Below are 13,197 nucleotides of genomic sequence, written 5' to 3'. Positions count from 1 at the left end.
ATACCAGTATATGATACCCCGTTACAACCAGCCTACCGCTACGCCTGCATTCATTTGCGTGCAAGTAACCACTCCCAGAGAAAATGGCGACGATTCAATGATGGAGACGTCTTTGATCCACGTAGCTGTGTTAGGTGCACAAGCAAGATTATAAATATATGGGCCAGGTGGTTGTGTTCAGGTGCACGAAACGGATTTTCTTGATTTATTATAGGTCTCTTTCGTGACTGAACTAAGCAGACAATTCAGGCGGTGATATAATTCTTGCCATAGATGCAAAACGCTGGAGCTGATGTAAATGGTCTGCGTCATGCCCTGGGACGGGTATGTGCAGTACACTGGATACAAATATCTTCATCACGCCCACCAGCATTTCGCACCAGACATTTAAGTGAAGTGTTAAAGCGTGGCAGACCCTCCATCTGGTCATCATTTAATTGGTCTGCGTCACATTAACATGCCAAAGCAGTCATGGCAGTATTTTGCTTGTGGATTCGCTTGTATCCATCTCCATAAGATGACTATCTACCAACTCATGTACGCGTACTTTGCCGAATTAAACTGTGTATTGTCTGGGTATTAATTCAGTCACTATATTAATTGCTAATCTCTTGGCATGAATGGACCATTCAGATTTCATCCTTGCGCAAAGTCCTAAAAGTCCTACCAACACCAAGTCCTATATTAATTGCTAATCTCTCCTCAACGACGCTTAAGAGCAAGGGCGACCTTGCCAACACCACGCCTGTACGAGAAAGAGCGACCGTGGGCTGTTCAGACCACAAACCCAGATCAGACATACCAAGCTCACACTACGAGATGAACAACACAACAGAAGATCACAGCAGATTGCATGTTCGTCCTTTCGCGTGTTACAACCATGTTATCTACAGCAAGCTAGACGAGCATTCAGTGGGAACAGGCAGAACCAGGCATCCAGATGTTCTCTAGTTTCAGGTTTACATCTCTGAAAAATACACACACCTAACCGTTTCAGATTCAGAGCGGATTGCGTCAGGAGAAAAAGCTCACACGCTAAACAAGCCCCTCCGGCAGCGGCGAGAAACACAAGAGCAAATGAAGTGCAAGCAAACAGGTTTTCCCTACAAATGGGAACAACTGGGGTAACAGGAGAAACCAAACACGAGACCACCAACTATCTGGGGTCTGTTGCTTCCAGCCAGTCATCATCTGAAACCAACAGCATAGTGATCAGATCAAATGTATCTCACGACGATTGACAGGTCAGGTATTATCACATGACATTTGGGTATAGTATATACATACTAGACACTTACTGTGCGGCGGCGGTAGGCTACCTCTTCCGCTTCCCGCCTGAGCCTCCGACAGCCTTCCCTGCAGACCCAGGAGCTTTTGATCTTGCTGCTGGCGCCTTCTTTGCGCTCGACCCGTTGCCATTGCTCTTCAGGTTGAGCTGCACTTGAATTCCTGCGAGTGGAATCCAACATATAAATTAGTTATTATATATCCTGACGATAATAACAATATCAAACAAGGCAGAATATGACAAATAACCTTTCTTATTATCACTCTGCAGGTCCAGTTTTGGCTTCGAGTCACCAGGCACAAGTTCATCTGAAAGAAAAACAGAAGCAGTCAATGCGCTGAAAATTGACTAGTACAAAAAATAAAGTAGGTATGACTCTGCTGCGCCGATCAGTACAGCGGTGATACAAAAAACTACCATCCAAAATTACATCATTGATGCTATATATGAGGCGTGTATAAATATGAACACAGCACTGTTTGGTTTATTTGACAGGCATAGCTACACAAACATTTCCAAGATCAGAGAAGACAAAGTTTCTTGTGATGGAACAACAATTCCATGACCCTCCCAACAGTTTTCCAGCATTACTAAAGAACATTAGGTGTACCCAGAAAAGAAAAGAGCATCAGGCACCGAGAAATTTGCTAGCATCTGCGACAGATCTATAAGCCTGACTGAAGACCAGATTCCATGTTTCTCATTGAATTTCTGCCCCTGCTGCAAACCCATGTACGCTTTTACGCAAGTAGGAATATATTAGGTACAGCAACAATACTCTGCAGAAAATAATTCTTCTAGCCGTGCATTGCATGTTACAGATATTGCACTCTGATATCCCACTTTTCACAGAACAAACTACATGGGAGTAGGCCTGAATTTGGTGGTAATACAAACTAAAAAAAGAGCCTGACTGACCACTGTGATCCTTCCGACTGAATGTTAGAAGTTTGGAGCAAATAAGTACAGACAAAACGTAGTCTTATTACAGATAAAGACATACTGTATGGCATGTTACAGATGAAATAACGAACGAAAATGCATACGAAGATGCTGTGGCAGTACTGGCACCAATTGTGTCAACAGATTTATTTATATTCCTAAAACAGAACACACTAATCAATATGTACAACAGCAAGCATTAAAGATTAAAGATTCTCTTTTGGTACAATATATCCATTTACCGAGAAAAAAGCACGTACCATCATTTTCAGCATCAGACAATTCCTCTTCATCACCTTCTGCAGATGCTACTCCAGTTTCTTCAGGCAAACTCTCATCCAATGGCTCCAGGATTGCTGCCACTCGTTTCTTTAAAGTTTTTTTCATGCCCGGAATATTTATTAGATCTGCTGATCGAACGACACGAGAGCTACTTCCTTGTTTGTATGCCTTCGTCAAGGCACTTTTGACAGCTGGTTGAATACCATCCATAGGATTTGGATGGCCCTGCAGAACAAAAATATATTCAGCACCATGTAAAGGAAAGAGGGTAATCAAATTACATTGAAACAACATTGCTCAACTAAGAATCCTGCTTGGATGCTTCAACAAATTAATTTGAGCAGTGAACTGGGTTGTAATGATAAAGATCTGAATTGAACAACAATGCACCACAAAACAAATAAAGGACCTAATCTTTGACAAACTACATAAGTTTGTGGAGTTGATGGCAAATACTACGATACTGAAACATACATTGTCCGACCAAGTAGATTCTATTGTTTCTTTGTTGTATTTTTTAACCTCTGTATTCTCATCACTACTGCACGAATTATCATGTCCACATTTCCACAACATCACAAGCTTCATATTTCACTGATGTTTTCAAGCAATTTTTATAGCTCCCACGATGCAAACTACGAAAACATTACACAGAAGGTAAATGCAACAGTTGCAGACGCAACTACCACAAACACGTTCTCAAAATAATTAGCACAGTGCAACATAGTTTACATCATCTAGAATATCTACAATGCATAACTTTAACATTACATTAAACCAAATACGTTTAAGTATATGTATTATCTATTAACTAATTTGCCACTCAAAGAGACAGTTAATGAATACCATCAGGCAGTTTTTAGAATAATAACCAACCTTAAATTTAGATAATTCAACAAGCGTGTCAAAGTCTTCCTGGCTTAAAGAGTAGGTATCCATAAACTCCACCACCTTTTGGACAGCCTCCTCCTGCAGGAAATTACAAACATAAGATCACAGGCAGATTTCTCAGATAAAGGTTTCCCCATGGGAGATGCCATGCGTGATTACTGCATTGCAAACGAACAGCCAATAGTGTGCGTGCAGAGTGCATGTTTTGCCAACAAAAGAAATACTAATTCTAAGATGATAATAGTTGAATTGAGAAAGCATGCAAGGTTGCAAGCCTTTGTGTGTCAAACCCCGCCTAGCCTCTTGACAAAATCCTTAAATAACAAAAAATAAGATTTCTCCTCTTTTTATTAAAATTATAATTAGCCAATTCATCATGCATTACTTCCTCATAAGGAGCAGACCTGTCAAGGCACAATTCGTACAATATGCAGCAATATGCTTGAACAAATGCAGCAGTTGACATATGATATTTCGATGAATCTTCTATGGAAGCTTTGAACAAAAAATCAATTTTATGCTTCACTCATTGAGTGAATGATCAAGAATAGTCCAAAAAGGTTATGATAAACAATACCTTAGGCATTGTCTTCAGTGGGTCAGTCAACTGTCTCAAGAGAAGAGTGAGATAATCGAGCCTCAACGCCTCCCTGCAGATCCCAACAATTACAAGACTGAGACTACAATGAAACTATAGCACAGATCCTTTACGGTCTTTCAAATTACAACTTTTGTCAAAGGATCTTGAGTTCTGGTAAATGATTAGTTGTTTACAACACAAAGACGATCTGTTTTTTCAGCTTACATGGTTTGAAATAGAAAATCATAATCTTCCATCTCGAAGATGTGACCAAGGCAAGTTAAGAGAAGGGTAAGGCACCACCACCACCACCCCCTAATTCACTGACTGTTAAGGCACTTGTTCATAAGTAGTTACATTGGAAAATGAGCAAGCCATGTCCAGCAACTAATAGTTGGCTGGCCACTTAAAAGAAGTCCATGGCCCATATTTTTTCCTAGCAGATGATAATGTGGTCCTTAACTCATGCTGAAAGTTCCATATCATTTTATCATGGTTACAAGTAATAAAACAATTAGCCAAGAAAATCATTGGCTTGTTTTTTTTTGTTCTCTGATCTATATCGATAATCCAGCAATCAATGTACATAAGTACCCTACTCTTTACCAGTGAAACATGGTTTTGGTGGTTCCAGGATAAGTACCAATTTTACTACTAATCCAGAAACTTAACAAAGTAGGATTCGGCAGAAAGCAAGCTAGTTTTGGACTATACCCACCTATCCAAATTAGCTTGCTGTGATGCAAGAATATGACTATGGACATCTTCCAGTAGCCTTTTGTTTTTGTTAGTAGTTGAGTACTTGCCCAACCATCCACCAAACCTATTAAAGTTTCGTTCACCCTGCAGAAAATCAGTATCCAAATCAGTCTACTAAAATTCAGAAAAAATAGAATATACTCAATAGTAGTAATGGATGCTTAGGGTTTGAACTTTACTGCTTCAAGGACTTCTCTATTTCCATGCATCAAAGCAGCACTGAAATTTTTTGAAAGAGATTAGAAAACTGTGTTGAAACATTCGAATAAATCAATACCGCTACAGAATAACCATTGGGAAAGATCAATGCACATACGGTACTATTGATGAAGCCAAACAAGCAGCTTGGGACAGCTGCCACTGTCGATATCTTCTTATTTGCACATTAACAATATCACCGTCCGCTATAGACTCAGCGGCACGGGCAAGATAATTCATTCTTTTAACACCACTGTCATCCTTCCCAGCGGCACTAGGCCGATAATTGATATAATTTTCCTACAATGGCACATATTAGCACGCGAATATAACCAGGCTTAATGATAGAAGCAACTAGGGTCACAATAATTCAAAGACAGAAGCAGTCCTAAAGCACATATTTGCACACAATTCTGGTACAGGCCAACTCAACCATCATGTGTAGTTCAATACAGCAACTAATAGCTGGAATTTCTTTCATATAATAACTGAGATGATTGAAAAGAAAAAATGAAAGCTAGCTTCCAAGCTTTCCAGGAGAAACGTGTCAACATATGCGAAGCTGTAACAGCATTACTATGAAATGGGAATGCCTTCATGTTGACCAATTCAGAAATATTAGCCTAAGTTAGATGATGCATTAACAGTGCAGAGGCACGGTTGTGGGCTTCAGCAAGAGCGACCGGCCTCCAAGCATCACTAGCAGTGGAGCTTAGCTCATAGAGCTTAGGGGTGTGGCATGTGACATGGTTACCTACTCGCAGTCTTGTAGATTGACTTATTGTACCTATCAATCCAAAAAAAGTCAAGAAACAAAAGTAGTCTGATGGATAACCTTAGGCACGCTACAATTTGTTAGGTGTGTGTTTGGTTTCTAGCCACAGTTATGGCTTGCCACGCTTTCTCATCCACATAAACATAACTTTCCGCCACACTTGTGGTTTCAGTTACCATGTATTGTCTAAGGGTTAGTTGTGGTATGATCAACCTTGAAGCAAATAAGACCTAAATTTGCAACAAAAAACATAGATGCAATTTAGGCTCAACACTTAAATTGCACGCTATGACAGACTACTGATTACTATAAATTAAAAGAGTCAACATTTCAAAAAAAAAATCAACCATGAACTCTAACCACATTATTGGCATGTTGCCACCATGAACAAGCAAAACTGAAAAAATAAAAAACAAAAGCAAACTATTCAAACGGTTTTAGAGTTCGCAGTTGAAAAGTGAATTTTGGCCATAGTTCAGGCTTGAAAAGTGGAATTTTTTCATTACAATTATACAAGCATAAGTAGCTCTGCATTCAGTACACAGAAAAGGAATACATAGTAATAAAAAAATCATGATGCAAACACGAAGGATTAACATTTGCACAGATGACAAAAACAAATTTGATTCAAAACCTGGATAATAAGGGGAACTAAATCAGGATCGCTCATGCTCAAGTCGATTCTCTCATCCATCCTTAGTCTCCCACCATTGAAACCAAATAGCCTGAAAGTTGAATAAATAACCATGAAGAACACTAGGTTTGAAAGCCATTCAAGCAATTAACCAAGTATAAGCATAGATACATTTAATTAGACAGGAGTGAGCATGTAACTAAGTGAATGAAAAAATATCATTTGCTCTGCTTAAATCTCACTAAATCTATATTAAAAAGATAAAAGCGAACTGACGAATTAATTGCAGGGGCAAACAGTTCTAACTTCCAAGTGTTTAAACTAGTTGGGAGCTTAGCCATTACAAAAAGCTACTGAGTCTTGTTCTCCTAAAAATACCAAGATCTCTAGGGCATCATCTTCTTTTGACCGCTTCTAGGGCTGCATCTCAGTACATGTACAAACATTTTATCCTAAATCAATTTAGCAACAAATGAAACCTTTAGATGAAGCTCAACATCATCAGCACCAGCATCATCATGTACTTAAGTCAGGTACTTTTCCAACGGATGTACAGTAGAAACTAGGAAAATGGTGGAGTTTGGTTTTTTTTAAAGGCAGCCCGGTGCAGGTAGCTCCCGCTTGCGCAGGGTCCGGGGAAGGGGCAGACCACTTCAGGTCTATTGTATATCTGTAATGTGATATGTTCCCAATGCTAATAAAAAGTAACCCATCCCCAAAAGAAATGACTAGATCAAATACATTTGCATTAATAAGATCAAAATAGGGCGAGCAGAGTAAGTGATCGGAAAACTTTGTTAATCCTTAACACTTCCATAATTAGACAGGGTATGTACTTTCACACCAAACGTTAATTAATCAATAAACATGAAGAGGTCATTGAACGACTGACAATAAAAATTCTAAATAACTCCATAGAATGACATTGATATACTAAAAAGAAGGAATAATACTTGTCCACAGCCGTGAAGGGAGAGATATCTTCATCTTTTGAGCTACTATTAAGACGCAACCTTATATCATCATATTTGACCACAGACTGAGAGAGACTCATATATTGCAAATGGTTGAGTGCCATGCGAATATCCCCATGTACTCTTTCTGCAAGCTCTTCCATTGCATTCTAGCAGATGAGAAACCATATATTAGCAACTGAACGTGAAATATGCAAAGAATATTAAGTGATTTAGTATTGAATTAGTTGAGCTATGTTTCCACTTTTTTTGAAGTTTTGATCATCAATAAGAACAGAACCCTGAGAACATATTGAACACACCTCTTGAGCTTGAATGCCTTCTTTTCTGGCAATCTCCATCAACCTCTTGCCCATCTGTTGAGTACAGAAGTTAAAACCAACCCCAAAACAGTTTTTTTGTTAGAAATACAAAAAGTGCTGAACCTGCCCCGTATTAGTATATATAGTGTGAGATGGGAGAAGTAAACCAGAAAAAACATAAAGTCAAAAATGAAGCAACTTTTGCCAACAATTAGAAAAAAATACCAAAATGAATATAACCAAGTTTTCTTATGTTCAGAAAAAACATTAAGAAGGCGGATTTTATCAGATTAACTGGGTAGCAGCAAGCAATTGAGAACAGCAGTTCAGTTGTCACAGGTAAGGGCAATAATAGGGTAATAGACAATAGTAGGAAAGCAAACAATAATTTACATCAATCATTAGAATATGGTGGCATGAAATAACCTGCTGCTTTGTTGGTTTCCTGAAGTTGAGTAGCAAACAGTAATTTACAAGGCTCTTCAGCTTCTGGCTATAACGATCATTACAAATGCAAACTATAGGAATCTTCGATATCTTGATGCTGGCAATAAGATCAGCAACTCCACCTCTATCACCAGCAGACATACCGTCAACTTCGTCCATGATGAGTACAGCCTTAGGCTTCTTTGTCCTGTGAAATTGCTCCACACTTCATATAACAATAAAAATAAATCAAAGTGCAAAAGTTCAGGATATTGTAGTACAGACCGGTTGTCACTATAATTCAGAGTAGCATTGCTGATAAGCTCTTTGATAGAATTTGATGTGCTCCCCCCAACACCTTTCTCGATCTTGGAGTCTGCTTTACCACGGCTATCACTTGCATTAACCTGTTATGCATACATTACTCATTTAAATTTATGACTCAAAGGTAAATAAAGAACACATAATTACCTGAAAGATAAATAAGTGAAGTATGCAAGAACAAAGACACACCTCAATGGCCTGCAATCCAAGCATCTGACTAACAACTTTTGCAGTTGTAGTCTTACCAATACCTGGAGGTCCACTCAGCAATACAGCTTTTTTAGCTCCACCATCAGCCTGCTTCTTTCCTTTGCCCTTTTGGCCAGAATGAAGGAATTGATCCTCCCAACTTTTCAACCAATCATGAAGTTGTTTAACCTATATACATTAGAAGTTTGTCAATGCTCCCTGGAAAAAAACAATCCTTCATACTAAGTAACGTGTGCATAGATGTACATGACCAAAATAACCAAAATGCAGAATTTCTCACCATTGATTGGTTGCCAACTATGTCGTTTGGAACTTTTGGCCGATATTTCTCTGTCCATTGCAAAGAACCGCGGTCAACAACCTTGACCTTTTGGTTGTTGGTGGAGTTGCTTTCTTTATTACTCTTTGAGGGAGTACTCTTGCCCATGGTACCGACTTGATCGACAGCTAAAAATTCAAAATCAAGATATGCATAAGCATCAACAACATGAGAAATGCCAATGTTAAGAAAATAAATCATACCAATGGCATGTTATTTGCAGGATCAACCTAACATCTACTCCCTCCATCCCAAAATAAGTGTCGCTGATTTAGTATAATTTTGTACTAAATCAGCGACACTTATTTTGGGACGGAGGGAGTACAAAGTTAGGAGTGAACTACCACGGTAATTATGTTCCAGGTTAATGCAATTAAGCAGGATTATGTTTGTCCTATAAACTATAGATGCATTACAATTTAAAAGTTCCTGGTTACCTCTTCTTTCAGCTTTAACTGGAGAGCTCTTCGTCTGTGACTTCAGTAGCTTTTCTGAATTGCTGTTACCTTCATGTTTGTTTACAGGAGCCTTTGCAGGCTTTGATTTCCGGATCATATCAAATAAACCATCTTCAGTCAAGAACGGGACTCTGCAATAAACGTGAGCATGTATCAAGCAGTGACAATTAAAAACAAACTTACAGAATCCTTCTCAAAATAAAGCTATCAAGTAATACCCCAGATCTTTTGCTTTATTAGATTTCACTCCCCCAATATCTTCATCAGCCAATAGGTAACTCTGCCAACAAGCGAGATGTCATGTTGTCAACAAAGATATAAGCCATTAATACTTACAGCAGCAACTTTTATAGTACATACCGTCTTTTTACTAATTGAACCGGTAACACGTCCCCCGTAACGCTTTATTAGATCACCTGCTTCCTCCCGTTCAAGACTGCAGATAAACAGAAAATTATGATTATTTACTGGCCAGATCATCTCAATAAAGAAAGTTGGAAGTGTTAAGATAATTATGTGCATTGGCCGTTGCATGATCAGAAAACAAAACACTTCGGTATAAAAAATGAAGAAAGTAACTCGCACCTGTCAAGGGTACCACTTATGACAAATGTCAGACCAGCTAAACAGTCAGGGGCACCCTCTGGGACTTCCTACAGAACATGGAATGAACGGTTTAGGGTTGAACCATTCAGAACATGGAATGAACAGTTTAGGGTTGGGCATTTCAGAAACTTGTGACAAGAACTATGAATTACCTTCTCCCCTTTGTGAGGGGGATCCTTCCTTTCACCAAAATTCATGAAACCTCTCCCACCCCCTCCTCTACCTCTTCCCCCAGGAGTAGCTCCTGCTCCTCTGCCTCCTCTTCCCCTTGCAGCTGCTTTGGAAGGGGTCTTGTCATCTTCATCCATCCTATCCTCCTCACCATCATCATCAAGACCACTAGTAGTCTTCCCATGAGCCATTCCTCCTCCTCTTCCAACCCTTCCCCTTCCCCTTCCTCTTCCCCTTCCAGCTGCTTTGGAAGGGGTCTTAGCATCTTCATCCATCCTGTCCTCCCCACCACCATCATCATGACTCGTAGTCTTTCCATGGGCTGCTCCTGCTCCTCTTCCTCCCCTTCCCCTTCCCCTTCCAGCTGCTTTGGAAGGGGTCTCGGCATCTTCATCCATCCTTTCGTCCTGGTCATCATCATTAGATGCAGCCTTCAACTTCTTTAATGGTGGTGGCTTCACTGGAGTTTTCTTTTTCGAAGGCGCCACAAAGTCGTCGTCGTCGTCTTCTTCATCCTTAAGGGCCTTGTTTGCTGCGAAAGGCTTGATGTCATCCTCAAGGTCCTCGCTGCTTTTCTGAAGTTTTCTTTTAGAAGAACTCTTCTCAGCAACATCTGCATCTTTTTCTGTTTTGGGTGCAAAGTACTTGCTTGTCTTCCTTCTAGCTGAAGCATCTTGATTGCCAGACACCTGCATGATCCAGATACAGTATTTGATTACAGGTGACGTATATAAACTGGGGGACATCAAATAATTTAGGTCAGTGGAGAATTAAAGCGAGCCATTGGTCTAACTGCGACGGTGGTACAAGAACATACCCAGCTTAGAATCTGATTGACAGTACTATCTGCCAATACATTCTTATATCATGGACTCATGGTGCACAACCAGACATGAAAAATCAAAGTCAGTTCTTAAACTGTATAAACAGTGCATGCGAAAATCAAATCTAGAATATTTTTGGGTGGTCTGTATCTATATATAACGATATTAATGTATGGTTTGCACAAAAGATTCCAACACTGATTAGCAGAAAGAATAGAGCATTTTAGCAGTTATGGTTGGGCTACTGCCGCAGGAAATGCATTAATCTAGGATTCCTAAACTGTAGGACCGAGGAAAATCGAGTTGCTGAGCCGATGCACTGAATCCTGGACAGCGATGCTAGAGAAAACAAACCGCTAAAGAAGACCTAGAAAAAGCACCGAACCAACCAGATGAACGAAGAAGCAGAAAGAAAAAAGTGAGCATTCTACCGAAGATGTCGCAGCCTTCTCGGGGATGCTGAGCACGGGCTTCTTGGCCGCCGGCGGCGCGGCGCCGGCGGCAGAGGGCTTGGCCGCACCGGCATTCTTGTCGTGCGGCTTCATGAACCATTTCCTGATGTCCGACGACTGCGCCACAAGAAATCCAAGAAGGGCGAAACCGTCAGCCGAGAAGAGCGGATCGAGAAACCGACCTTCCGCGTCGAATCAAGAAACCTGGATTAGCGAGGGGCCACGAAAGAACTCACCATGTCAGTCCTGGCCGGGAAAAGCCCGGCCCAGGCGCGCGAACTCGCCGGTTCTTGGCTCAATCGCCACGGGAAACCCTCTAGGGTTTTAGGGGCGCGGGCGTCGTCGCCTCCTTGGCCCTCGCTTTGGGTCGATTGGCGCCGCTGGGTATTGGCGACACAGGCAAGCCGGGGGGTGACAGGAGAGGAGGAGGGGGGAGGCGGCGGCGGCAGTGCGGGGTGGTTTCGGGTGGATGGGAGGAAGGAGGGGAGGGAGACTGCGGGTCGGCGACGGCGGACGGGGGCTTGGCGACGGGTGGGCGTTCGGGTTTACCCGAAAATTTTGTCAACAAAAATAACGGAGATTCGGGAGGGGGGGGTGGGAGACGTGGGAGATTCGGGAGGGGGGAATGGGAGATGTGGTCGCGCGGCTCGCGCCGAGCCGCCGACGAGCGAGGAACGAGGCAGAGGGCGTCGTGCCGCTGCGGCCCGTGCTGGTGCCGTGGTGTGTGTGTGGCGGCGACTAGGTCACGAGATAACTCAGGCCTTATGCTATGTTGGGCTGGGCCTTCGCTACATGCAGCGACTTTGCTGGGCTTTTATTTTCCTAATTTTGAGTTACTCGGCTTGTTTTCTTGGGTTACCGGGACTATAAATCCGAATTTTTTTGAAATCATTGCAAATTAAATGGCACTGTTTGCAACAGATTGCGACAAGGCGCACTGCATGGCGCAACCATGCAGTGAGCCACTTGTCGCGACCTGCGAGCAGTTCCTTTTTTCATAGATCCGATTATTCAAAATGTTTTATCTTTTAAACCGTGCATCCAAATTTCGAACCGTTTACACCGCTAGATTCCTCGCATCAAAGATCTTCGAAACTAGATCTCTGTTGATAGGTTTTCATGAACTTTTTTTTCATGAAAAAAACCGAACCATGAACATTTTTTCCCTTTCCAGAAGAGGCACGACCGTGTCTCTCGCTGAAGCAAATTCGTGCCTCTCACGGAAGGAAAAAGACACGTTTTTTTCTGTTTCCGAGAGGCACGGCCATGGAATCTGCCTCTCGCAGAAGCAACAAAAAAAGCATTGTTTAGCGCCAAATTTTTTTTGTCCAAAAGCTAAGAAAGACGGTTGGAAAACCGAAAAGGCAAAAAAAAAAGGAAAAACATCTAAAAAGCCGAAAACACATACGGGAAATAAAAAACAAAAAGTCAGAGAGAGCACGCCATGTGGCGGCGGCTAGAGCACGCCAAGTGATGCACTCTCAGCACACCCCAGGTGCCCCTGCGGGGGCTCCCGAAGGAGTACTCCTTCGTTAGTTGCTCCCCGAATTTCCTTAATAAATTTCGGGTTTCTAGAGTTGTTACCCAAAAATGTGTTCGGGTATTTCGGGTAACGGGTTTTATGCCCAGCGTGAGCGACAGATGGCCAATGAGAAAGCATGCGATGTGAAACAACGGCGGACCGAGGGTGACGGGGCGGGGGAGGGTCGAGCGTAACCACCCCGGATCTAAGGCTCCCGACTTGGTTCGGCCCATTAGCAGCCGAGTTTTTCCAATGGCTTT

At 41.6% G+C, this 13,197-nt stretch overlaps 1 protein-coding gene across 3 annotated transcripts; it reads right to left on the bottom strand.

Moving 5' to 3' along the window:
- Positions 1–820: 820 nt before the first annotated feature.
- Positions 821–11,986, bottom strand: LOC119331765 (replication factor C subunit 1-like). 3 transcript variants are annotated; one of them, XM_037604934.1, is made up of 24 exons: positions 11,652–11,985; positions 11,482–11,532; positions 11,395–11,445; positions 10,121–10,828; positions 9,948–10,015; positions 9,723–9,798; positions 9,581–9,642; positions 9,342–9,493; positions 8,866–9,032; positions 8,565–8,753; positions 8,337–8,458; positions 8,052–8,259; positions 7,626–7,679; positions 7,303–7,472; positions 6,350–6,440; positions 5,059–5,240; positions 4,922–4,961; positions 4,702–4,826; positions 3,981–4,053; positions 3,389–3,481; positions 2,491–2,737; positions 1,537–1,596; positions 1,299–1,449; positions 821–1,191 (listed from the first exon to the last, which is right to left on the bottom strand). In XM_037604934.1, exons 1-23 carry the CDS (start codon positions 11,652–11,654, stop codon positions 1,316–1,318), a joined length of 3,126 nt encoding a protein of 1,041 aa, XP_037460831.1. In that variant the 5' UTR covers positions 11,655–11,985; the 3' UTR covers positions 821–1,191; positions 1,299–1,315. The 3 variants fall into 3 exon arrangements, with proteins under 3 accessions (XP_037460831.1, XP_037460830.1, XP_037460829.1); XM_037604933.1 differs by having other exon boundaries at positions 1,288–1,449; positions 11,395–11,532; positions 11,652–11,986; XM_037604932.1 differs by having other exon boundaries at positions 11,395–11,532.
- Positions 11,987–13,197: the final 1,211 nt, after the last annotated feature.

This window comes from Triticum dicoccoides, chromosome 7A (assembly GCF_002162155.2).
Source record: "Triticum dicoccoides isolate Atlit2015 ecotype Zavitan chromosome 7A, WEW_v2.0, whole genome shotgun sequence".
In the NCBI taxonomy this organism is placed as follows: domain Eukaryota; kingdom Viridiplantae; phylum Streptophyta; class Magnoliopsida; order Poales; family Poaceae; genus Triticum; species Triticum dicoccoides.
Note: the sequence above shows the minus strand (reverse complement) of the source record. Positions and strands in the feature narration are given on the sequence as shown.